The sequence below is a fragment of the Pristiophorus japonicus genome, chromosome 5 (assembly GCF_044704955.1).
Source record: "Pristiophorus japonicus isolate sPriJap1 chromosome 5, sPriJap1.hap1, whole genome shotgun sequence".
Lineage (NCBI taxonomy): Eukaryota > Metazoa > Chordata > Chondrichthyes > Pristiophoridae > Pristiophorus > Pristiophorus japonicus.
The window spans coordinates 285,523,946-285,551,158 of NC_091981.1; the positions used below are offsets into that span (position 1 = coordinate 285,523,946).

At 47.2% G+C, this 27,213-nt stretch overlaps 1 protein-coding gene across 1 annotated transcript in view; it reads right to left on the minus strand.

Moving 5' to 3' along the window:
* Nucleotides 1–6,615: 6,615 nt before the first annotated feature.
* The window catches only part of LOC139264024 (pituitary adenylate cyclase-activating polypeptide type I receptor-like), a 296,234-nt gene continuing 275,636 nt past the window's right edge, over nt 6,616–27,213 (minus strand). The window contains exons 12-14 of the mRNA XM_070880127.1: nt 8,541–8,670; nt 7,028–7,069; nt 6,616–6,850 (exon numbers count right to left, since the gene is read on the minus strand). Coding sequence (XP_070736228.1) covers nt 6,662–6,850; nt 7,028–7,069; nt 8,541–8,670 — 361 coding nt within the window. The 3' untranslated portion in view covers nt 6,616–6,661. The remainder of the gene's footprint in view (nt 6,851–7,027; nt 7,070–8,540; nt 8,671–27,213) is intronic.

Sequence of the window (27,213 nt, forward strand, 5' to 3'; positions counted from 1 at the left end):
GGAGGAGAGCTTTAGGGAGGGAATTCCAGAGCTTAGGGCTCTCGAAGACTGAAGACAAGGCTGCCAGAGGTGAGGCGAAGGAAGGTAGGGGGCTGGGCAAGAGGCCAGGGTTGGAGGAATGCAAAGGTCTCGGAGGTTTGTAGGGCTGGAGGAGGTCACAGAGATAGGATAGCTCTGGTTGTGCAGCTAGTACCATAGGGCCGATGATCAAATGGCTACCTTCTGTGGTGTGAAGTCTATGATTCCATCAGTGCAAACTGCAACAATCCGGGAGGGTGGTGAAGTTAAGCTTAGGTCTGGGCACTATCAGTCAACCCCTGAGGGGCATTTTCTGGTTGCGTGCATTATTTGAGAATTTAGGAGGTATTTCTCCCAGTCTGTGATTGGAATATTAGCAGTCAATGGCTGGGTTATTTTGTTTCCCTCAATTTTTGACTGATTGGTCTTATCTATGTATACTCCAACACGGTTCAAAAAGAAAATGTTCCAAACCTTTGAAACTTCAACATGTTTTGTTCTGAAGTAAGAGCAATAAATATTCTGAGATCAGATCAGTGAGGTGAGAAATTAATAATTCATCGGATGGAATTTCTCTCTAAGAGCAAAAGGGTGAATTCTTGTTTAGTCTCCAGAGTTGATGACTTACTAGTGAAAGATTACAGGTGCACAGCATGGTAACTTGTGATCCAGGTGTCAGCCGTGGCTCAGTGGGTAGCACTCTCGCCTCTAGGTCAGTCAGTTGTGGGTTCAAGTCCCACTCCTGAAACTTGAGCACAAAATCTAGGCTGACACTCCAGTGCAGTGCTGAGGGAGTGCTGCACTGTCGGAGGTGCCGGATACATTAAACCGAAGCCCCGTCTGCTCTCTCAGGTGGATGTAAAAGAACCCACGGCACTATTTCAAAGAAGAGCAGGGGAGTTCTCCCTGGTTTCCTGGCCAATATTCAACCCTCAACCAACATCACAAAAGAAACAGATGATCTGGTTGCTGTTTGTGGGAGAATTCTGTGCACAAATTGGCTGTCGTGTTTCCTACATTACAACAGTGACTACACTTGAAAAGTACAGCATTGGGATGTCTGGTGGTCATGAAAGGCGCTATATAAATGCAAATCTGCTGTTTCATCAGTGGCTTGTTACTCACGGAGGAAGTTGACCTTTCCCTTCTTCTTTAATTAGAGAGAGGAATCTGTAGCTACTTATCAGTAAATTTAATATTAACTACTTGCATTCATACAGCATCTTTAACCTAGAAAAGTGTCCCAGGGCTTCGCGGAGGTGTTATTGGACAAAAAGTTTACATACATCGAGACTAAGGTGGTGATGTTGGGGAGCAGCGAGGGGCTGCTGAGTAAATGGACACTGTTTGCAGTAATTTAGACTGTTTGTCGTGAGTTCCGCCCCTCCTCCAACTCATTGGCTGATACAGTGGCATCAGTACTCACTTCCTGTTTGAAAACCCCTGTGAACTCCCGCAATGTGACAGTGTGAAGGCAACAGTTAACTGTTCACCATGTCGTATGTCAGGCGCCTTGTGAAATGAAGAAGGCTTTGGCCCCAGGCTTTGTGGCAAGGTTTCTGTTGATCCTTTTAATATATCAGGGCATTGCTCAGCGCAGCAGTGTAAAGTGGTATCCAGCAACAGGCCATTCGGGCCAACCAGTCCGTGCCGGTGTTTATGTTCCACACCAGCCTCCTCCCATCCCTACCTCATCTCGGCCTGTCAACATTCCTTTCTCCCTCACGTACATATCTAGCTTCCCCTTAAATGCATCTGTGCGATTCACCTCAACTTGTGGCAGTGAGTTATTACAACGTGCTGCGGTGCAGAGGGACCTGGGGGTCCTTGTGCATGAATCCCAAAAAGTTAGTTTGCAGGTGCAGCAGGTAATCAGGAAGGCGAATGCAATGTTGGCCTTCATTGCGAGAGGGATGGAGTACAAAAGCAGGGAGGTCCTTCTGCAACTGTATAGGGTATTGGTAAGGCCGCACCTGGAGTACTGCGTGCAGTTTTGGTCACCTTACATAAGGAAGGATATACTAGCCTTGGAGGGGGTACAGAGACGATTCACGAGGCTGCTTCCGGAGCTGAGGGGGTTACCTTATGATGATAGATTGAGTAGACTGGGTCTTTACTCGTTGAAGTTCAGAAGGATGAGGGGTGATCTTATAGAAACATTTAAAATAATGAAAGGGATAGACAAGATAGAGGCAGAGAGGTTGTTTCCACTGGTCGGGGAGACTAGAACTAGGGGGCACCGCCTCAAAATACGGGGGAGCCAATTTAAAACCGAGTTGAGAAGGAATTTCTTCTCCCAGAGGGTTGTGAATCTGTGGAATTCTCTGCCCAAGGAAGCAGTTGAGGCTAGCTCATTGAATGTATTCAAATCACAGATAGATAGATTTTTAACCAATAAGGGAATTAAGGGTTACGGGGAGAGGGCGGGTAGTGGAGCTGAGTCCACGGCCAGATCAGCCATGATCTTATTGAATGGCGGTGCAGGCTCGAGGGGCTAGATGGCCTACTCCTGTTCCTAATTCTTATGTTCTTATGTTCTTATGTGTTCCACATTCTCATCACTCTCTGGGTAAGGAAATTTCTCCTGAATGGCTTATTGGATTTATTCGTGATTATCTTACATTGATGAAGCCCTAGTTTTACATTCCCCCCACAAGACAGGAAACATCTCCTCTCGGTCTGGTGGATGAATACCACATGTTGATGGGTACTTGAGATGTTTGAGTTCATGGCGCTCCGAGCCGAATGCCACACGGCGGCCAACCCATTAAAAGCGATGCTGCGGTAACTTCTAGAACAATGTCGCTCATCTCTGAGCAAACATAATCGGGCTCCCTTACAATAATTGAATATCGTGCAAATTCTTGCTGTGAAGATTGTCCTTTTTTTTTGACTTGTTCCAAAAAACATTTTTTAAAACCATTTAATACTTTTTTTTTAAGCAAGCAGTGCACCTGAAAGGTGTTTGGGCTGGATTTTCGGTTCTGGCTCATTTCTGGGCGGTAATGGCGGCGGGGCGGTAAAGTTTGCGCCCAGGAACAGTTTGCGCCTCATTCAGCAAAATGAATCAGCTGGGCCCTGAGTGCGGGGCGGAGCGCTAAGGGAGGCGTTGTACCCCTCTCTTCGGGTGCGCGGCCGGGGCTGAGCATGGGAAAATCCCGAGCTAAAGATCTGGCCTCGGAGCGGCCTAAGAGAGGCTTCTGTGGCAAAAACAATCATCATCATCACAGGCGCTCCCTCGAACGAGGATGACTTGCTTCCACATGAGTTCACAGATGTTTCAATGAAGGACCCGATGTTCCAGTCTTGAACTCCAATTGAGGGGGGTGGAAGATGCCTGTGCGTGGATTTTTTTTAACGTGTGGTGGCCGTTGCACATCAGCCACCACACGGGCTTGCCAGAGCTCGGCCTTTATCCAGTGGCAAGGATTAACCAGGACGACTGGAGACCTGCTCTGCTGCACGGACCTAGTGCGCGCACATATCGCAGTGTGGGCTGGCCCGTGCTGCCCCTGGGCCCCCGCCTCTTCTGGGCCCCGTACCCTCATTCGCCGCACCCCCGGCAAAAACAATATCGCGCCTATAAACACAACGAACATTCCCGGGACCTTAAACACCCCACAATAAGCGACATCGCAAAAATAAAACCAAAAAAAAACAATCAGACTTACCTCATTCACCAATTCCATCACGCACTGCTGCTGGGACAGCTCTGACTGCCTGTTTTTTTTAAACAGGGCGCTCTAGGGTAAGTGCACAACAAATTTCACCTGCAGTCGAACGGCTCGACTCGTCCGGGCGGTGTTGCTCTGCGCCTCCGCAAAACCGACAACAAATCTGCCGGCGGGGGTGGGGCGGGGGGGCGCGGCTGGGAGCTGGCTGCCCAGCCGGAAACCATTCCCGCCACCATTGCCGCCCCTTCAGGACGCTAACAGGGGTGGCAGAAGACCCGAGAATCCAGCCCTTGGACTTTGCTACAATACCACCTCATCCAAGCGAAGACTAAAAACAAGGTGAAATGGCAGAGTGAAGGTGACAGTGTCAAACTCCTCCGATTTGAACAGGGCTGTTACCCCACTTACTGCAAGCCCTCAGAGACAGAAATTGCACACACGCGGGGTTTCGCCCGTACACCAGTTGGTGCCATGCAACCCCAATTTCGCTCCGTGATATCCTCGTCAACTGCCCTTGAAAAATCGTCTGCACACACTGCGACCAGATGTCACCTTGTCCCGACCAAAGATCACCGTGCCCTCTTCTGGTGACGAGAGCTATGTGATCCTTCAACGCAGAGGGGTACAAATCCCACAGGATTATTTGTGAGAAGCAGTCACATATTTTCGCAGCAACAAAGATTGACAACACTGCTTCTAGTCAAAACAAATGCCACTTCACAATATTGCTGTATTTACGTCACAGTGAGTAACACACCCTACAATAGCCAACTATACAAAGAAGGGAACTTTGCCCCACATTTCTTTTTTTTTATACAGTTTTCATCGAATAACCTTCCTCGGGGATCTAGGCCCAGCCTATGGGGTCCTAATACCCTTCCAGTTAAAATCAAGCAGTGCTTATAAGCCTCCACTGATAGAGTAGAGGCGACACTTGAGTCTTTAATGTGCATCGAGCACCTTCAGGAATTGATCGTATTGAAATGAAGACCATGTAAGGAGGGAGATCTTCGATCACTCTCCATATCTGACCCTAGTGAAATCCTCTCCTCTGGAAAGTCAATTAATTCTTACTCAGATTCTGTCAAACTTTTAGACCTTGGGCCTACAAGCCTTAATGCGACTAATTCAGGCAATGTTAGAGACAGAGAAAGTGCCCCTTTACCTGCTAGGTCTCCTTTGGGGCGTAACTACGTTTCTCAAATATGGTTACAATTAGTGAAGAAGGTTTTACTCAGTCGCTGGTAATATTCTAATCGTTAATCACGAGTTTGTAACCACTCTAGTCAGATGACACTTAATTCTGTCATGAGTAGCAACCAAGAAACAAGGGTGAAATACCTTTGCTTCATTTGATGGAAAGCAAAGAGTTTTTTTTAGTATAAATCTATCTCTCTCTCTCTCTCCCTCTCTCTCCTTCGAGCAATCCGCTGCTTCTTACAACAGAGAGACTTGTGGGCTGAAAGTCTGCCTCTTTCGCCAGTTGCAACAGGTCAGGAGGCAGAAGTTATACCTTATATATCAGCGGTGATCAGCCAAAGTATTGGTCTTGAGTGAAGATAAAGGCAGACTCTGGCTTGAGGATTAATGATTATGTGCGCTCAGCCGCAACCTAAAAAGCGGCCATTTTGTTTTCAAAGCAGGCGGTCACATGGCCGCAGAGAAGCTCACAACAAACACCACCAAAACATTGAAGGTACACAAGCTGCAATATTTCCTCGGCATTTCCTCTTACATCTGCTTCTGTATGAAGTTATGTGTAACCCTATGATCTATGTGTCACCTTATAGGGTTGTGTGTCAATATATAGGGCTATGTGTTACCGTATGAGGTTACGTGTCACTGTATTGGATCACCTGTCACTGTATTCGGTCCCGTGTCACTGTATGTGGTTACGTGTCACCATATGGGGTTATGTGTCATGGTATTCGGTTACATGTTATGGTATTGGGTTATATGTCCTTGTATGGGGTTACGTGTCACTGTATTGGGTTACGTGTCACTGTATTGGGTTATGTGTCACTGTATTGGGTTACATGTCACTGTATTGGGTTATATGTCACTGTATGGAGTTACGTGTCACAGTATTGGGTTATATGTCACAGTATTGGGTTATATGTCACTGTATTGGTTTCGTGTCACTGTATTGGGTTACGTGTCACAGAATTGGGTTACGTGTCACAGAATTGGGTTACGTGTCACTGTATTGGGTTATGTGTCACAGTATTGGGTTATGTGTCACCGTATTTGGTTACGTGTCACTGTATTGGGTTACGTGTCACTGTATTGGGTTACATCTCACCATATGAGGTTGTGTGTCACTGTAATAGGCGACAACCATTGTAAGAAGCCGACTGTCTTGGTTTCGCAGGCGTGGAGCAGGGCGATGAAGGTGGAAAATGTCATCCCTTAAGAGGCTGACCGCTAACACTAAAAGCGGCATGTCAGCAACATGTCCCTTAAGAGGCTGACCGCTAACACTAAAAGCGGCATCCGAGAGATACGACAGGCAAATTAAGCTGCAGACCTTCCGACGTGACGGCAAAACGGAAGGAAGCGAGTCAAGTCCCAGAGCATCACACACCGTGCCGTTGATGCGAGTCATCCACGGAGATGCCCGCAGTGGGCAGTAAGAGTTCGCAAAGCGGATGAGCTACCAAATGCTCGAAAAAAAAAAGGCAGCATTTTAGTCCCAATCCTAATCGTTTTTCTCTTTGAAACAACTCATTTTGGGGAAGAACGGTGGGGGGGGGGGGGGGAGGACGACAAAATTGGGAATCTTTTAACCGAAACATTGAGCGTCGGTTGGCCAGGAACGCAAGACCTTTACGTGGAGGGCAATATGAATATCTTGACTTTAAACGGCGGCCTTGTTTGTACGTGGGCCGCGTCCGAGAACGTAATTCTTTCAAAGCTTCTTACGTCAAAGAGGGAGGGTGGGGGCGGAGGGGTTACGTGGCCCTGACGGTTCATGTGGCCAGGTTTTCGGCGTTGACACTTGACATGCGGATTTGCGAGCTGCTCTTGCTCAGCACGGAGAGCTGGGTGCCACCATTGACCCCGCTGCTGGCCAGGGACGGGTGCCGGTGCTTGAAGTCAACTGCAAAGTACCGGTTTATTTTCCAGCTCCTCCACTTCCGCTTGATCTCGGACTGTACCTTTGGGAAGAAACTTAAAAATGTCATTTGAATGTACTCAGCTGCATCGGAACTGACGGGATCAATCACAAAGCACAGTTAGCAGCAAGAGAGAGAGAGAATACTAAATTAAAGAATTTAATTTTTTTGAAAAAAAATCTTTTCAGGAAGAAAAAAAAAATGGATAAAACTACTCACCTCGCCATTGAGGAAACAGTACAGAACTGCCACAACAAACCCCTGCAAAGAATAAACAAGTCACATCCAGAATTAGTGCAGTAAAATAAAATATTAGCATTAAACTGGGATCTAAGCCTCGCATTGAGCTCCACTCAGCAAACAGGCCCTGGCTTCCAGCCGCCATTTTGTTTTGCACAGTTTTGCTCTCTCTGCGCCTCCTCCTTGGGTGTGATTCAACTTGGAGCCGGCAGCCTGTTGCCTCTGCTTCGCCCCACCCCTTCCCAATTTAACAAGCGGTGTGAGCCTCAACGGTGAACGATGATTGGCTATTTAACCGCGGAAGGCCTCTTGCTGAGACAGGAGAGGATTTCCATCTGGTCGCTACGTGTAAAGATGGCGGCAAGATTCCCTCAGGTCTCTGCTTTCCCGCCAACCCGTTCTTTCGGAAAGGGCTCAGGTGGTCGCCAAAGAGTAGCCACCTGAGGAAATTTCCCCCTCACCCCCCCCCACTCCATATGTCAACACAGACAAACTTTCCAGAAGGGGAATCACTGAGTCGTGATCGGGGACAGGAACTCTGCCTGATTGTTTCCCCGCCCTTGCCTGAGGTCACTGAAACTACTCACATGACCCTTGGTGCCCTCTGACGTGGCAGAGAAAACCTCTCCGTTGTATCAAACCACTAACCGGCGGTTCAAGACCTCCACCAGCTTCTCAGGGGTAACGAGGGATAGGCAACAAATGCTGGTTTTCCCAGCGATGTCCACATCCTGAGAGTCAATGAAAGAAAAACCTGAGCCAAAGATGTCTGGGGAGTTGCTGAATCAAAGGGCAACGGTCAGTTTCCCCCCTACAAGTGGGGTTCAGCTGATTTGCTCCTCCTAGTAGGCAGCTCTGGTCCGCACAGAAAGAGGCCAGGGAAAGATCATCTCGGGTGAAGAAAGATATATGGTCCTGATTGGCATCTATGGCACTGAGGAGAAACTCATATTACCAAGGGAGCATAAATCACAGTTCAGAGATTCCTTTTCACCTGTTCTGTGAAGATGCCAACTCATTCTCCAAGTGACACTCTCAAATTTGGCACTGAGCGACACAAGGAGAAATTAGGGCCGATGACCAAAAGCTTGGTCAAAGAGGTAGGTTTTAAGGAGCACCTTAAAGGAGGAGAGAAGTAGTTTGGTGGAGGGGTCTAGGGAAGGAATTCCAGAGCTTCAAGCCTGGCGTATGGCCGCCAATGGCGGAGAGGTGAAATTCAGGGATGCACAAGAGGCCAGAATTAGAGGAATGCAGAGGTTTGCGTGGGGCAGGAAGGGTTTACAGAGATAGGGAGGGGGTTGGTGCGAGGCCCATAAGGTGATATAACCACGTGGATGAAGAATTTAAATGCGAGACTTGATGGACGGGGAGTCAATGTCGCTCAGCAAGCACAGGGCTGGTGGAGTTGGAAGCACTAAGTCGGACCCCACTTCGGAACCAAGTACCTTTCCACGTTCTCCTCAGCAATCTTACAGCGCTCTGACCAAGTTACCTGGAAGGATCCTAATCCCAGCTCAAACACCAGTCGTTCCCTGGTATTAACATCTTCTGGGTAAAAGGCAAAGACCGTGTAGTGAATCCCAAACAGCGGAATCAGGAGCAGGGTTGACCGGGCCAGTCTCCTGTGTGAGGTGATCAAGGGGGGAGGAGAGAAACATCAGCCATTAACATCGGTGAGTTCAAGAGCGATGAATAGAGTTCAAAATTATTTCTTTAACACAAACAATATTAGCCGGAAGAAACTAACATTTCAATTCCTGTCACACTTGCAGGTCAACAAATAAATTGGATCAACAGGTGTCATGATCGTTTCCATTCTACTGGAGGAATATTGCATGCTCACCCGGACAACTGGTTAAATTATCATCATTCGGTGCTACATTTGAGAAAGACAGGTGTGTTGAGTTATTTTGACAGGGCACTTTCAAGATTGAGGCAGTAAAAAATGGCAGAAATGTTATCTTGGAAAACGCTTTAAGCGAGATAATAATGTTATAAGCGAGGTGTTACTGTTATAAATGAGGCATTACTTTTATAAGTGAGATCTTACTGTTATAGGTAAAATATTACTGTTATAAGTTAGGTGTTTCTGTTATAAGTGGGGTGCTGATATTATGAGAACATAAGAATTAGGAGCAGGAGTAGGCCATTCGGCCCCTCGAGCCTGCTCCACCATTCAATGAGATCATGGCTGATCTACCTCAACTCCACTTTCCTGCACTATCCCCATATCCCTTGATTCCCTTAGTACAAAAAATTCTATTGATCTCAATCATGTAAATACTCAACTACTGAGCATGCATAGCCCTCTGGGGTAGAGAATTCCAAAGATTCACCACTCTCTGAGTGAAGATATTTCTCATCTCAGTCCTAAATGAGCGACCCCATATCCTGAGACTGTGATCCAGAGTTTTAGACTCTCTGGCCAGGGGAAAATACCTCTAAGCATCTACCTTGTCAAGCCCTCTATGAATTTTACACATTTAAATGAGATCACCTCTCATTCTTCTAAACTTCAGAGAATGAAGTCCAATTCTACTCAATCTCTTCTCATAAGACAATCTTCTCACCCCAGGAATCAATCTAATGAACCTTTGTTGCACACTCTCTCAGGCAAGTATATCATTCCTTAGTAAGGAGACCAAACCTGTACACAATACTCCAGGAGTGGTCTCACATAAGCCCGATATAATTGCAGCAATACTTCCTTGCTCTTATATGCCAACCTTGCAATAAAGGTTAACATATCATTTGCCCTTCCTAATAAGTGAGATATTACAGTTATAAGTGAAATATTGCTGTTAGAAGTGAGATGTTTCTGTTATGGAATAGAATCATAGAATATTACAGCACAGAAGGAGCCATTCAGCCCATCGAGTCTATGCCGACTCTTTCAAAGAGCAATCCAGTTAGTCCCACTCCCCCCGCTCTTTCCCCATATCCCTGCGATTTTTCACCAAGTATTTATCCAATTCCCTTTTCAAAGTTACTATTTGATCCGTATTACCAACCCACCTACTTCCTCTTTATTTGCTCTATCGAAACCCTTCATGATTTTAAACTGCTCTATCAAATCTCCTCTTAAACCTCTCTGCTCTAAGGAGAGCAGCCCCAGATTCCCCAATCTATCCACGTAGCTGCAATCCCTCATCCCTGTTCTTGCACCCCCTTTAAAATGGTACCATTTAGTATGTCTGGTCTCTCCTCGTTCTTCCTACCAAAATGCATCACCTCACACATCTCTGCATTGAATTTCATCTGTCATGTGTCTGCCCATTCCACCAGCCTGTGTGTGTCCTCTTGAAGTCTATCACTGCCTTCCTCACTGATTACTACACTTCCTCGTTTCGTGTCATCTGCAGATTTTGAAATTATGTCTTGTAACCCCCAAGTCCAAGTCATTAATGTACATCAAAAGCAACTTTGTTCTTCATACTGAACCTTGGGGAACGCCACTATATACCTCCCTCAGTCCTTACATCAGCCATTCACCACAACTCTCTGTTTTCTATCCCTTAGCCGATGTTGTATCCATGCTGCTAGTGTTCCTTTTATCCCATGGGCTTCAATTTTACTAACGAGCCTAATATATGGCACTTTATCAATCGCTTTTTGAAAGACTAAATACACAACATCAACCACACTGCCCTCATCCACCCTCTCTGTTACTTCATCGAAAAGCTCAATCAAGTTTGTCAATCACGAATAGCCCTGAACAAGTCCGTGCTGGCTCTCCTTCATTAGTCCATACTTGTCCAAATACAATTAATTTTTTTGAGATTATTATTTCTAAAAGTTTCCCCACAATCGATGTTAAACTGCCAGCCTTTCTAGCAACTCTTTTTATCGATTTTTATTTCATCCAGTAGCCTGACAATCTCCTTGTTTACCATAGCTTTGACAGTCCTTTTCCTTGGCAAACACCGATGCAATGTACATCTTCAGTACCTCAGCCATGTCTCTGCCTCCACCAATTGTTCTCCATTTTGGTTTCTAATCAGCCCCACCACTCCTCTGACAAGCCTGTTACTATTCATATGCCAACAGAAGACCTTTAGAATCCCTTTTATTAAAGGAGGGAGAGAGAAAACGGGGAACTACAGGCCCGTTTGCCTGACATCAGTTGTCGGGAAAATGCTGGAATCCAATGTTAAGGAAGTGGCAACGGGGTACTTAAAAAATCATGACATGATGAGGGCAGAGTCAACATGGGAAATCGTGTTTAACAAATTTATTAGATGTTTTTAAGGATGTAACTAGCAGGGTTGATAAAAGGGAACTCATGGATGTAGTATATTTGGATTTCTAAAAGGCATTCGTTACGGTGCCACATCAAAGGTTGCTACACAAGATAAGGGCTCATGGGGTTGGGGGTAATATATTAGCATGGATAGAGGATTGGTTAACGGACAGAAAACAGAGAGTAAGAATAAATGGGTCATTTTCGAGTTGGCAGGCTGTAACTCGTGGGGTGCCGCAAGGATCAGTGCTGCGGCCTCAGCTATTTACAATCTATATTAATGACCTAGATGAAGGGGCCGAGTGTAATGTATCTGAGTTTGCTGACGATACAAAGCTAGGTGGGACAGTAAATTGTGAGGAGGACACAAAGAGCCTGCAAAGGGATAGAGACAGATTAGGTGAGTGGGCAGTAAGGTGGCAGGTGGAGTATAATGTTGGGAAATGTGAGGTTATTCACTTTGGTAGGAAGAATGGTAAAACAGAATAATTTTTAAACAGTGAGAAATGATTAAATGTTGGTGTTCAGAGAGATTTGGGTGTCCTTGTGCAGGAAACACAGAAGATTAGTAGGCAGGTACAGCAAGCAATTAGGAATGCAAATGGCATGTTCGCCTTTATTGCAAAGAGTATAAGAGCAAGGAAGTCTTACTACAATTGTATAGGACCTTGGTGAGACCACACCTGGAGTACTGTGCACGGTTTTGGTCTCCTTATTTAAGGAAGGATATACTTGCCTTGGAGACGGTGCAACAAAGGTTCACCAGATTGATTCCTGGGATGAGAGGTTTGTCCTACGAGGAGAGATTGAGTAGATTGGACCTATACTCTCTGGAGTTTAGAAAAATGAGAGGTGATCTCATTGAAAGATTCTGCGGGGATTGACAAGGTAGATGCTGAGAGATTGTTTCCCCTGGCTGGAGAGTCGAGAATTGGGGTCACAGTCTCAGGATAAGGCCATTGAAAACTGAAATGAGGAGGAATTTCTTCACCCAGAGGGCTGCAGCTGCTGAGTTGTTGAGTATATTCAAGGCTGAAATGAACTGATTTTTGGACGCCAGATGAATTGAGAGATATGGGGATCGGGCAGGAAAGTGGAGTTGAGGTCGAAGATCAGCCATGATCTTATTGAATGGCGGAGCAGACTCGAGGGGCAGTATGACCTACTCCTGTTCCTATTTCTTATGTCCTTACTGTTATAAGTGAGGCATGACTGTTATATCTTCCACAGAAAATACGATGAAGAAAGAGTGAACTGACACTGATCATGCTGACCGCGTCTCTCACAACAGTACAGGGTATTGGTGAGGCCACGCCTGGAATACTGCGTGCAGTTTTGGTTTCCATGTTTACGAAAGGATATACTGGCTTTGGAGGCAGTTCAGAGGAGGTTCACTAGGTTGATTCCGGGGATGAGGGGGTTGACTTATGAGGAAAGGTTGAGTAGGTTGGGCCTCTACTCATTGGAATTCAGAAGATTTGAGAGGTGATCTTATTGAAACGTTTAAGATTATGAGGGGGCTTGACAAGGTGGATGCAGAGAGGATGTTTCCACTGATGGGGGAGACTAGAACTAGAGGGCACGATCTTAGAATAAGGGCCGCCCATTTAAAACTGAGATGAGGAAGAATTTATTTTCTCAGAGGGTTATGAATCTGTGGATTTTCTGCCTTTAAGACAGAGATAGACAGATTCTTAACCGATAAGGGAATAAGGGTTTATAGGGAGCTGGCAGGAAAGTGGACCTGAGTCCATGATCAGATCAGCCATGATCGTATTAAATGGCGGAGCAGGTTCCAGGGGCCGTATGGCCTACTCCTGCTCCTATTTCTTATGTTCTTATGTTCATACAAGAGAGATTAGAGACACAAAAGGGATGATGGCCCAAATTCAAATGCTAATGCCAGGGGTTAAAAAAACATTAGTCGAGATAGTGTGTGAATGATGGGATAATGACAAGCTGCCATTAGAGACAAGGAGAAAAAAAGAAATAGGCTCTGGGGCAGGGTGGGGGGGGAGGGCGGGGGGTTTAAGAGAACCAAACATTGGCAGTGGTTACGCTCTGAAATTGTTCAACTCGATGTTGAGTCCAGAAGGCTGTAAAGTGCCTAAAGGAAAGATGAGATGATGTTACTCGAGCTTGGGGACATAGTCTCAGAATAAGGGGCCGCCCATTTAAAACTGAGACGAGGAGAAATTTCTTTTCTGAGGGTTGTAAATCTATGGAATTCTCTGCCCCAGAGAGCTGTGGAGGCTGGGTCATTGAATATATTTAAGACGGCGATGGACAGATTTCTGAGTGATAAACATAGAAACATAGAAACATAGAAAATAGTTGCAGGAGTAGGCCATTCGGCCCTTTGAGCCTGCACCACCATTCAATAAGATCATGGCTGACCATTCACCTCAGTACCCCTTTCCTGCTTTCTCTCCATACCCCTTGATCCCTTTAGCCGCAAGGGCCATAACTAACTCCCTCTTGAATATATCCAATGAACTGGCATTAACAACTCTCTGTGGTAGAGAATTCCATAGGTTAACAACTCTCTGAGTGAAGAAGTTTCTCCTCATCTCAGTCCTAAATGGCCTACCCCTTATCCTAAGACTATGTTCCCCTGGTTTTGGACTTCCCCAACATCGGGAACATCCTTCCCGCATCTAACCTGTCCAGTCCCGTCAGAATCTTATATGTTTCTATGAGATCCCCTCTTATCCTTCTAAACTCCAGTGTATAAAGGCCCAGTTGATCCAGTCTCTCCTCATATGTCAGTCCAGCCATCCCTGGAATTAGTCTGGTGAACCTTCGCTGCACTCTCTCAATAGCAAGAATGTCCTTCGTCAGATTAGGAGACCAAAACTGATAAGGGAGTAAAGGGTTATGGGGAGCTGGCAGGAAAGTGGAGCTGAGTCCATGGTCAGATCAGCCATGATCTTATTGAATGGCGGAACAGACTCAAGGGTCCAAATGGCCTACTCCTGCTCCTATTTCTTATGTAGTTATGTTCTTATATAGAGCGGCAATGAAGGCTTCCCACACAATTAATTACTTTCAATTGCACAGACTGTTGTTCTATAGATAAACACAGCAAGCCTTTTCACTGTCACATCCAGCAAACATCAGATTACAACAACAACTTTCATTTCTATAGCATCGTTAACACAGAAAAACGTCCCAAGGTGCTTCACAGAGATGTAATAGGCAATAAGCTTGTATTCCTTCGAGTATAGAAGATTAAGCGGGAATCTAATTGAGGTGTTTAAGATGACGAAAGGACTTGTTACGGTAGAAAGAGAGAAACTATTTCCTCTGGTGGGAGGAGTCCAGAACACGGGGGCATAACCTTAAAATCAGAGCGAGGCCGTTCAGGGGTGATGTCAGGAAGCACTTCTTCACACAAAGGACGGTGGGAATCTGGAACCCCCCACCCGCCGAAAAGCTGTTGAGGCTGGGGGGGGGGGGGAATCAACTGAAAATGTCAAAACGGAGATGGATAGATGTTAGTTAGGTAAGGAGAATAAGGATTACGGAACCAAGGCGGGTAAATGGAGTTAAGATACAGATCAGCCATGGCGGATTGAATGGTGGAATAGGCTCAAGGGGCTGAATGGCCTCCTCCTGTTCCTATGCAATGAGACAAATGGTGAACTGGCTATTCATCTCCTGGTGACTGGCACATTTCTGATGAAGAATGGCTGCTGCCTTGCTCTCTTTAAGAACAGTCCTCATTGAGTGAAGCACTTTGAGACTTTTCAACAAGATGATAACGAGCTCCATTCTCTTTATATCTTTCAATAGCAAAGCTTTCATATTAATAGAAGGTAAAGCCACACACAGTGATGTGATCCCACTTGATTAAAGTATTCTCAGGCATCCCAGTTGAATTATTTCCTTATATATGGAAATTATGGCCTGGTCATTATATGTAGGAACATCTGTTTCTGAAGATTACCTCTGCCCAGTATCTGGAGTGAAATTGTAACCGCTTTCAATTTAAAATCATTGGTAAGAGGTTTAGAGGGGATTTAAGGGGAAATTTCTTCACCCAGAGGGTGGTGGGGGTCTGGAACCCACTGCCTGAAAGGGTGATAGAGGCAGAAACCCTCACCACATTTAAAAAGTACTTGGATGTGCACTTTAAGTGCCTTAACCTACAAGGTTACGGACCAAGAGCTGGGAAGTGGGATTGGCTGGATAGCTCTTGGTCGGCCGGCGCGGACACGATGGGCTGAAATGGCCTCCTTCCGTGCTGTAAATTTCTATGATTTCTAAACAACACCTTGGGTACAGTAGAATAGTGGCCATTGTACTGGATTAGCAAACCAAATAAATTGAGAGCTTGCAATCCCACCATGTCAAGATATAAAACTGAATGCAACAAATCTGGTCATTTGTGGGGTTGATACCAGATATTGGCCACGGAAGCTGCCGGATTTAAGGACAAACCCAATTGGTTTGTCCGAAGTTGTTCTAGGAAGGGAACCTGACACACTTACAAGTGACTCCAGTCCCAAGCTATGTGGTTGACTCTTAAAGCGACCAGGCCAACTAGGGACGGGCAATAACTATTGGGTTGGCATCACTGCCACGTTCCAACAACAATCATTTTATTTAACTTACGATTTTGGCAGAGATGAGCAGGGGAAATGTTCAGAAACAATTTACACAGAGCCAGTAGAGGAATTGTCTCTGCAGTGTTTCAAAGGTTTCTGTTCTACTATGCACTGTTATTGAAGGCAAGTTGACCGTCTCATTTGGTCTTAATGAGCGATCAGTCTTTGTGGACAAGGAGAAACATTGGAAAATATTATATGCTGCAATAGTCGGTGGCAAGGAATTCTTTTCAGGAAATGTTCATTCAGGATGTCGGCAATATAGGAAAAGAGGGTGATTGTAATTTGCTTAATCTGGTGCATTGCACCTGAGGCAGTTCACAATTAATATGATTCAATATGATATAAATAGTCAAAGCTAGATCACAAGCAGACCGAATCTCGGGTTCAGCTGCAATTGCAACTTGAAAGAAAGACCTTGCATTTATATAATGCCTTTCATGACCTCAGGACGTCCTGAAGTGTTTTACAGCCAACTAAGTGCTTATAAAGTGTAGTCACTGTTGTAATGCGGGAAACACGGCAGCCAATGTGCACACAGCAAGCTCCCACAAACTGCAATGTGATTGTGACCAGATCATCTCTTTTGGGTATTTGTTGAGAGATAGATATTGGCCAGGAACAATTCCCCTGCTATTCTTCGAATAGTGCCGTGGGATATTTTTCATCCACCTGAGAGGGCAGGTGGGACTTGGTTTAACATCTCATTCAAAAGATGCACCTCCAACAGCGCAGCACTCCCTCAGCATTGCACTGGAGTGTCAGCCTAGATTTATGTGCTCAAGTCTCTTGACGAGAGCATGAACCCTCAACCTTCTGACTCAGAGGTGAGGGTGCTACCCACTGAGCCACAGCTGACACCTTGGCTGGTCAGCGGCATCATGGTGTGTTATATTCCACCAATACAGTATGATTTGAACTAAGGTGACTCCCATTGGTGTCTGCAAAACTGTGTTTCTGCCAAAGATTGGCCTTTAGAGACCTGAGCTACAGTGAGCTACTGGAGGTAAGGCATGTGATTTGAGTTTCATTCATCTGAATTAGACCTGAAGTTAAAACCACAGCCAAACTCAAGGCAGGCTCATTTTGGGCCTATATTTTCCTCTACTTTCGCAATAAAAAAACAACCATGATTACAAAATGATCAGGTGAAGGACAAGACACCACCTGAAGACATAGCCCAAACCAATCCAGTCCTTAATATTCATCACAGGACAAAGGTGACATGCTCTTTAATGAGTGGAATAAGATTACTTGCAGCATTGCAATGCTTTTGCTCAATTCCAGACACCGTGTTGGTTAACACGGCTCTTTTCAGTAAAAGCAAGTTTTCTCCATGATTAGCAAAACTTTAACAAGATTGCTGCTATGTGCGTGAGAATGCAATTTTGTCAGCGGCAATAGAAAACTGTTGGTCCTGCAATAGCAATACCACAACTTGCATTTATGTAGCACCTTTAACAGAGTAAATCATCTCAAAGCGCTTCGCAGGAGCGTAATCAGACAAGAGTGGGCGCCGAGCCAAAGACGGAGATATTAGGACAGGTGACCAAAAGCTTGTTCAAAGAGGTAGGTGTTAAGGAGCGTCGTAAAGGAGGAGCGAGAGATGAACAAGTGGAGTGCTTTAGGGAGGGAGTTCCTGAACTTAGGGCCTTGGCAGTTGAGGGCACGGCCGCCAATGATGGGATGAAGAAAGTCGAGGATGTGCAAGAGGGCAGAATTGGAGCAGCGCAGAGATCTCTGAGGGTTCTAGGGCTGGAGGAGGTTATGTAGCTAGGGTGGGGTGAGGCTATGGAGGGATTTGAACTCAAGGGTGAGAATTGTAAAATTGAGGTGTTGCCAGACTGGGGCCGATGCTGGTCAGCGAGCACAGGGGGTGATGGGTGAACGGGACTTGGTGCGAGTTAGGACACGGGCAGCAGAGTTTTGGATGAGCTCAAGTTTATGGAAGGTGGAAGAAACGGTGCTGGTCAGGAGAGTCTGGAGGTAATGATCCTTTGTCGCTTCTCAAGCTACGAATGAGTCATCGGTTTCCACCAACACAACTCGGTGTCCAACTGAAGCTCACTCTTGAACGCTTGCTTTGCTCCATAAAACTCTGATATTTCTTTCAATAAAATCACACTCCCCCTTGACTTTCTCTGGTCCAGCTGACATTGAATCCACCTCAGAAGCCCCATTCCAAACCTTCCTAACTTGTGGGGCAATCGCTTGCTTGGCAAGTGCTCGGCTCGGAGCTCCTTCACGGCAAACGAGCCAAAGGTGGGCAGCAGAAACGCTACAAGGACACCCTCGAAGCCTCCCTGATAAAGTGCAACATCCCCACCGACACCTGGGAGTCCCTGGCCAAAGACTGCCCTAAGTGGAGGAAGTGCATCCGGGAGGGTGCTGAGCACCTCGAATCTCATCGCCAAGAGCATGCAGAAAACAAGCGCGGGCAGCGGAAGGAGCGTGCGGCAAACCAGTCCCACCCTCCCCTTCCCTCAACGACTATCTGTCCCACCTGTGACAGAGTCTGTGCTCTCGTATTGGACTGTTCAGCCAGCTAAGGATTCACTTCAGGAGTGGAAGCAAGTCTTCCTCGATTCCGAGGGACTGCCTATGATGATGCTGATACTATTAAAGGATTTTGGACTTTGGATAGGCAATTTGGGTGCCTTCCTTTCAAGGAATACTAACAGATTTGACTCCGTACAAGATCAGAACTTGGTTAAGTGTATGACCAACAAAGGAAAGAACACATACAACCGCCAGCCTGGCCAAAATCAGAGCACAAGATTGGCAGCTGTGCACTTCACCGCCTAGGCCCTAAACTCTGCAATCGCTCTCGAAACCTCGCCATTTTTCTCTCCTCCTTTAAGACCTCCTCAAATCCTGCCTCTTTGTGCAAGGTTCTGATCACCTGTCTTAATGTCTGCATTTTTATTGGTAATGGTCTTGTGAAATATCTTGGGACATTTTGCTACATTAAAGACGCTGTAATAAACACAACTTGTTGTTCCTATTGGTCCAAGCTGCCTTGCGAAAGACCGTGAACTTTCGAAAGGACACTGACTGCTAACAATGAGAGATAACCAAGGGTCAAAGGTAAGACAGCTGTGCGCTCAACCGTGACAGAGCGAAAGTAGAAACACCAGCCTGTTCTACCTCGCAACAAACCTGGAAAGTAAAGGCATAAAACCCAGGCTCAGAGTGATTTTCCAGTAGAATCATGTAGGAAATTGAACAAGACGCCGTCGGAGAGGCAGCTCCTGATCTCCCAAGACAAAGGACCTGATCGCTCCTTCGCTCTCGAGTTGCGCTCGCTCGAAAGGTTGTACGAGAAGCTGTGACTTCCTTTCTGGTAAAAACTGTCATGTCTGAATGTCACAAATAAAATTATTTGGAAAATAGCGACAGCGTCTCGCTTGACCCTTGGCCTTTCGTATTGGGGAGTCTTAAACAGAGAGAAAATCAAATGCCTTGCAAAAATCTAAATCAATCACATCCGTGGAACTTCCCCATCAACAAGGTCTCTCACTCCAAGGTGGCCAGTACATTTTTTAGGCAAGGCCTCTTTCTAATAAATCCGTGCTGAGTCACCGCCACTTGCCTTAGTGGGTGAGCATGTGGCCGAGTACAGTATGGTGTTATTCAGACCAGTAAGGTCTCATGCTGATGTTCAGTCTCTGCTGTGTTGGCTGTTCACAGTGTGTGAATTGGCCTCAGTATCCTTGGACTGAAAAAAATACTAGCCAGGGGTCCTATTCTTAATCGCTAGGCAGTGACCTCCACTCCCCCACCCCGCAACCCCGCTATGGAAACTGCATGAGCGTGAACTTTGTGTGAGGACCAAATTAGACTTGGTTGAGCCGCCTAACCCCGTGATTGAATAGCCACCAAAGTTCACACAGCGGGTTTGGAGAATGATAGCCATATTGGCTATTCCTGATAAGAAATGTTTATGTCAGAGAGAAACTAAACCTAATCGTATCACGGGCCACTTATGGAACTGCTCATCAGCTAAAGCTCAGTGGAGAGCACTCACACCTCAGCATCAGAAGGTTGAGCTCCAGGGATCTGAGCACAAAAATCTAAGCTGACACTCCAGATTAAAATTATGAGGGGCCTGGATAGAGTGGATGGGAAGGACCCGTTTTCCTTGGCAGAGGGGTCAACAACCAGGGGGCAGAGATTTAAAGTAATTGGGGGGAGGTTTAGAGGAGATATGAGGGGAAATTTATTCACCCAGAAAGTGGTGGGGGCTGGAATTCATTGTCTGAAAGGGTGGTAGAGTCAGAAAGCCTCACACATTAAAAAAATATTTGGATATGCACTTAAAATGCCGTAACCTACAGAGTTACGGGCCAAGAGCTGGAGAGCAGGATTATGATGGATAGCTCTTGGTCGGCCAGCGCGGACATGATGGGCCGAATGGCCTCCTTCCGTGCTGTAAATTTCTATGATTCTAAAGTACTGAGGGAGCGCTGCACTGGCAGTGGTGACGTCTTTCAGATGAGGCGTTGCACCAAGATCCCATGGCACTATTTCGAAGAAGAGCAGGGGAGTTCTCCCCGGTGTCCTGGGCCAATATTTATCCCTCAATCAAACATGACAAAAACAGATTATCTGGTCATTATCACATTGCTCTTTGAGGGACTTTGTTGGTGTGCAAATTGGCGGCCGTGTTTCCTGTAGTACCACAGTGACAGTACTTCCTGAGATCTTGGAAAGTGCGATATGAAATGCAAGTCGTTTCTTTTTCGCTGGCGTACCCATGTACAGAAATAGAATCAAACAGGAGAGAATCACTTCCAGGAGGAAGCTCTTGCCCATGAGCGATGCGCACAGGAGAAAGTACCCGGTCCTGTTTAAAGGAAAGAAAATCAGCTTTAGTTGGTGCATAGGATTGCTGAGGGAATTGCGCAAACGTCAGCCTGGTGAATTGCAGCATGCTACAGAGCACGGCAAGCCTGGCTCAGAGGTCCTCAGGAAGAAAACCTGTCAACATTCTGGTGCATTGTTAAGATACTAACATTTTCTCCCCAGCGAATCCAATACAAAGAACAGATGTAAAGGCGGAGAAGGCAAGTGGAGGTGTCCACCCCAGGGTATTGAAAGAAACAGGTGAGGGAAATGTGGATGGAGTCGTCACATATTTTCCAACGCTCGCTAGATTCAGGAATTGTGCCTTTGATTGGAAAACTGTAAATATCACTCCGTTATTTCAGAAGGAAGGGAGAGAGACAGCTGGAATCTACAGACCTGTCAGCTTAATATCAATTGTGGGGCAGTAACTGGAATTTATCATCAGAGGGACTGAACACTTGGACAAGCATCGACTGATCAGAGAGAGTGATCATGGATTTGTGAGTCGAATTCAATCCTCTGAGAAGGTCACTATTATGGTGGATAGGGGAATGCCGATGGACGTTGTCGATATGAACGTCCAGCAGGTATTTGAGAATGTTCTACACAAGAGATTATTAGCAAACATTAGAGGTAAACCTGTGAGATGGTAGAGTAAAATCGCTCGACTCGGTCGCTGCCTCAGCCCATCTCCTGCTGAAACTCTCATCCATGCCGTTGTTACCTCCAGACTTGACTATTCCAACGCACTCCTGGTTGGCTTTCCATTTTCTACCCTCCGCAAACTTGCCATCCAAAACTCTTCTGCCGGTGTCCTACCTCGCACCAAGTCCCGTTCACCCATCATCATCATAGGCAGTCCCTCGAAATCGAGGAAGACTTGCTTCCACTCTAAAAGTGGGTTCTCAGGTGGCTGTACAGTCCAATACGGGAATTACAGTCTCTGTCACAGGTGGGACAGATAGTCATTGAAGGAAAGGGTGGGTGGGACTGGTTTGCCGCACGTTCCTTCCACTGCATGCGCTTGCTTTCTGCATGCTCTCGGCGACGAGACTCGAGGTGCTCAGCGCCCTCCCAGATGCCTTTCCTCCACTTAGGGCGGTCTTTGGCCAGGGACTCCCAGGTGTCAGTGGGGATGTTGCACTTTATCAAGGAGGCTTTGAGGTTGTCCTTGAAACGTTCCCTCTGCCCACCTGGGGCTCGCTTGCCGTGTAGGAGTTCCAAATAGAACGCTTGTTTTGGGAGTCTCGTGTTGGGCAAGCAGACAATGTGGCCCGCCCAACGGAGTTGGTCGAGTGTGGCCTGTGTTTCGATGCTGAGGATGTTGGCCTGATCGAGAACACTGACTTGGTGCGTCTATCCTCCCAGGGGATTTGCAGGATCTTGTGGAGTCAGCGTTGGTGGTATTTCTCCAGTGCTTTGAGGTGTCTACTGTATATGGTCCACGTCTCTGAGCCATATAGGAGGGCGGGTATTACTACTGCCCTGTAGACCATAAGCTTGGTGCCAGATTTGAGGTTCTGGTCTTCAAACACTCTCTTCCTCAAGCGACCGAAGGCTGCGCTGGTGCACTGGAGGCGGTGTTGGACCCCGTCGTCGATGTCTGCCCTTGCTGATAATAGGCTCTCGAGGTATGGAAAGTGGTCCACGTTGTCCAAGGCTGCGCCATAGATTTTGATGACCAGGGGGCAGTGCTGTGTGTCGAGGTCAGGTTGGTGGAGGACCTTTGTCTCATGGATGTTTAGTGTAAGGCCCATGCTTTCATACGCCTCGGTGAAGATGTTTAAGATGGCTTGGAGTTCATCCTCTGAATGTGCGTAGACGCAAGCGTCGTCCGCGCATTGTAGCTTGATGACAGAGGACGGGACGACCTTGAATCTAGCCTGGAGGCAGCGAAGGTTAAACAGGTTCCCATTGGTTCGAGAGTTTAGTTCCACTCCAGCGGAGAGCTTGTTGAGCGTGAGATGGAGCATTGCAGTAAGGAAGATCGAGAAGAGGGTTGGCGTGTTGACGCAGCCCTGCGTGACCCCGGTCCGGATGTGGATTGGGTCTGTGGTGGATCCGTTGGTCAGGATCACAGCTTGCATGTTGTCGTGGAGCAGCCGGAAGATGGCGACAAACTTTCGGGGGCAGCCAAAATGGAGGAGGACGCTCCATAATGCCTCATAGTTGACAGTGTCAAAGGCCTTTGTGAGGTTAAAGAAAGCCATGTACAAGGGTTGGTGCTGTTCCCTGTATTTCTCTTGTGGTTGTCGCGCGGTGAAGATCCTGTCTGTAGTACTCCTTAGTGGACGGAATCCGCATTGCGACTCTGGGAGGTGCTCCTCAGCCACAGGGAGAAGATGGTTGAGGAGGATTCTAGCGATGACTTTACCAGTGGCCGATAGCAGGGAGATTACTCTGAAGTTGCCACAGTCGGACTTGTCCCCTTTTTTAAAGATGGTCACGATTACGGCATCTCTGAGATCTCCCAGCATGCTCTCCTCTTTCCAGATGAGAGAGATGAGGTCATGCATTCATGCCAATAGTGCCTCTCAGCCATACTTTAGTGCCTCAGCGGGGATTCCATCTACTCCTGATGCCTTGTTGTTCTTGAGCTGACAGATGGCCTTTACAACCTCATGCAGTGCCGGGGTTTTGCTGAGATAGTGGTGGGTAGCACGCTACGGGACGGAGTCGAGGACACTCGTGTCAAAGGCAGAATCTCGATTAAGGAGATCTTCGAAGATAAGTAAAATCGCTCGACTCCGTCCCTACCTTTGCTCATCTTCTGCTGAAACCCTCATCCATGCCTTTGTTACCTCTAGACTTGACAATTCCAATTCGCTCCTGGTCGGCCTTCCATTTTCTACCCTCCGCAAAATTGTCATCCAAAACTCTGTTGCCAGTGCCTTACTCGCACCAAGTCCCGCTCACCCATCACTTCTGTGCTCGCTGACCTACATTGGCTCCCGGTTAAGAAACGCCTCAATTTTAAAATTCTCATCCTTGTTTTAAAATCTCTCCATGGCCTCAACCCTCCCTATCTCTGTAATCTCCTCCAGCCCCACAACCCCCAACCGAGATGCCTGCGCTCCTCTAATCTAGCCTCCTGTTTACAATCGCTCCACCATCGGTGGCCGTGCCTTCAGCTGCACAGACCCTAAGCTCTGGAACTCCCTCCTTAAACCTCTCTACCTCTCTATTGTCCTTTAAGACACTGCTTAAAACCTACCTCTTTGACCAAGCATCTAATATCACCTTATTTGGCTCAGTCTCAAATCTTGTTTGATAACACTCCTGTGAAGCGCCTTGGGACATTTTACTACGTTAATGGTGCTATATAAATACAAGTTGCTGTTGGTGTTGGGAGATAGGAGACAGAGAGTGGAGCTAAAGATAAAAGCTCTACTCGGAACATTTACAGAGCAAGCAAGCCCCAGGTGGGGAGAGGAAACATTTCAAGGACACCCTCAAAGCCTCCTTGATAAAGTGCAACATCCCCACCGACACCTGGGAGTCCCTGGCCAAAGACCGCCCTAAGTGGAGGAAAGGAATCCGGGAGGGCACTGAGCACCTCGAGTCTCATCGCCGAGAGCATGCAGAAAGCAAGCGCAGGCAGCGGAAGGAGTGTGTGGCAAACCAGACTCCCCACCCACCCTTTTCTTCAATGACTGTCTGTTCCACCTGTGACAGAGACTGTAATTCCCATATTGGACTGTACAGTCACCTAAGAACCCACTTTTAGAGTGGAAGCAAGTCTTCCTCAATTTCGAGGGACTGTCTATGATTTATGCAGATGGTAGGAGGAAGTTGCAAAGGGACACAAGACAGACTAAGTGAGTGTGAAAATCTCTGGCAGATGGAGTTCAATGTGAGCATGTGTGAGGCTATCCACTTTGGACGTGAGAGAGATAAATCGGTGTATTTTCATATTATTGAGAAACTCGGAGCGTGGAACAACAAAGAGAATTAGGCGTCTGTAAAGTTCTTACTTCACAGTATGAAACCACACGAGGCACATTCTGGGGACAAGGTCACTCTGTGACCTTAACTCTTTATTCACAGGACTCCAAAGACGATGACCCTGCGTGGGACCTCCCTTTATATACCTGTGTGATCAGGTAAGGAGTGTCTCCCACAAGTTCACCCCTTGTGGTCAAGGTGTGCATCTAGGTTGTGTGTATACTGTAATACAGTGATGTTACACTGTGGTTACATACATGACATCACCTTCCCCCCCCCCCCCCCCCAAAGTCTTATTGGGATCATATGTTTAGTCTTTCAGGTGGTCTACGCTCCCTCGTGGAGCGCCGCCGTTGGGGCTCTGGTTGTTGGACACTGACGTGGAGTGTCTGTCACCTGTGGTGATTCCGGCCTGTCCGGGCTGACCTCAGGGACTGTGCATTCTTCTGATTGCTCCTGTTGCTCATTCACTGGAGGTGTTGTGAGCTCCATCTCGTGGTCTTCTTCAGGTTCCTCCGTGTCAATGCTGAACCTTGTTTTTACTTGGTCCAGATGCTTACGGCATAGCTGGCCGTTGTTGAGTTTTACCACGATGACCCTATTCCCTCTTTGTCAATTAAAGTGCCCTCAAGCCATTTGGGCCCCATGGCATGATTAGGACGAATGCAGGATCATTTATTTCTATACATCTTCCCCTCGAATTACGGTCATGGTACTCGTTTTGTGACTTGCGCTTGCCCTCAACTATGTCAGTCAGGACTGGGTTAATGAGGGACAACCGGGTTTTAAGTGTCCGTTTCATTAGTAGTTCTGCGGGCGGGACCCCCGTGAGCGAGTGCGGTTGGGATCTATAGGCCAGCAGGAGACGCGATAGGCGGCATTGTAGGGAGGGTCCTTGAATCCTGAGCATACCTTGCTTAATGATCTGGACTGCACGTTCCGCCTGGCCATTGGAGGCCGGCTTGAACGGCGCAGTCCTGACGTGGTTGATGCCATTGCCCGACATAAACTCTCGGAATTCGTAGCTTGTGAAACACGGGCCATTATCACTAACCAGGATGTCCGGCAAGCCATGGATTGCAAAGATCGCACGTAGGCTTTCCACGGTGGTGGGTGACATGCATGAATTCAGAATGATGCACTCGATCCATTTCGAGTACGCATCTACCACAATAAGGAACATCTTACCCATGAACGGGCCCGTATAGTCAACATGAATGCATGACCATGGCCTGGTGGGCCAGGGCCATGGGCTGAGCGGGGCCTCCCTGGGGGCATTACCCAGCTGGGCACATGTCGTGCACCTGCAAACACAGTGTTCCAGGTCTGAATCAATTCCAGGCCACCAAACGTGTGACCGGGCAATGGCCTTCATCAGCACAATGCCTGGGTGCTCGCTGTGGAGTTCCCTGATGAATGCCTCCATTCCCTTCTGGGGCATAACTACCCAGCTGCCCCATAGTAGGCAGTCGGCTTGGATGGAGAGCTCATCCATCCGTCTGTGGAACGGTCTGACCTCCTCAGGGCATGCTCCGTGTGCGGGCGCCCAAACCCCAGTCAGGACACATTTCTTAATCAGGGATAGGAGGGGATCTCTGTTTGTCCAGATTTTGATCTGGCGGGCTGTGATGGGGTAGCCTGCGCTGTCAAAGGCATCGACAGCCATGACCATCTCAGCGCTTTGCTCCGCTGCCCCCTCAGTGGTGGCCAGTGGAAGCCTGCTGAGCGCGACAGCGCAATTTTCAGTGCCGGGCCGTTGACGGATGAAGTAGTCATAAGCAGCCAGCGTGAGAGCCCATCGCTGTATGCGAGCTGATGCGTTGGCATTGATAGCCTTGCTGTCTGACAACAGGGATGTTAATGGCTTGTGATCCATCTCTAATTCAAACTTCCTACCAAAGAGGTACTGATGCATTGTTTTACACCATAGACACATGCAAGCGCTTCCTTCTCGACCATCCCATATCCCCGTTCTGCTTGAGAGAGCGATCTGGAGGCATAAGCCACAGGTTGTAGTTGGCCCTCAGCATTGCCTTGCTGCAACACGCACCCAACCCCATAGGATGATGCATCACATGTCAGAACCAATTTTTTACAGGAGTCGTACAGGGTCAACAACTTGTTTGAACAAAGTAGATTTCGCGCCCGATCAAAAGCCCGTTCCTGACAGTCCCCCCAAAACCAATCGCAACCCTTACGCAGGAGCACGTGTAGCAGATCCAACAATGTGCTCAAGTTCGGCAGAAAGTTCCCGAAATAGTTCAACAATCCCAGGAATGAACGAAACTCCAATGTGTTGCAGAGCCTGGGTGCTCGTCGAATCGCCTCTGTTTTGGATTCGGTGGGCCGAATCCCATCTACAGCAACCCTCCTGCCCAGAAACTCAACCTCAGGAGCTAAGAACACACATTTAGACTTTTTGAGTCGCAGGCCTACCCGGTCCAGTCGGTGTAGCACCTCCTCCAGGTTGTGGAGGAGTCGACCTGTGATCAGGATGTCGTCCTGGAATACGATCATTCCAG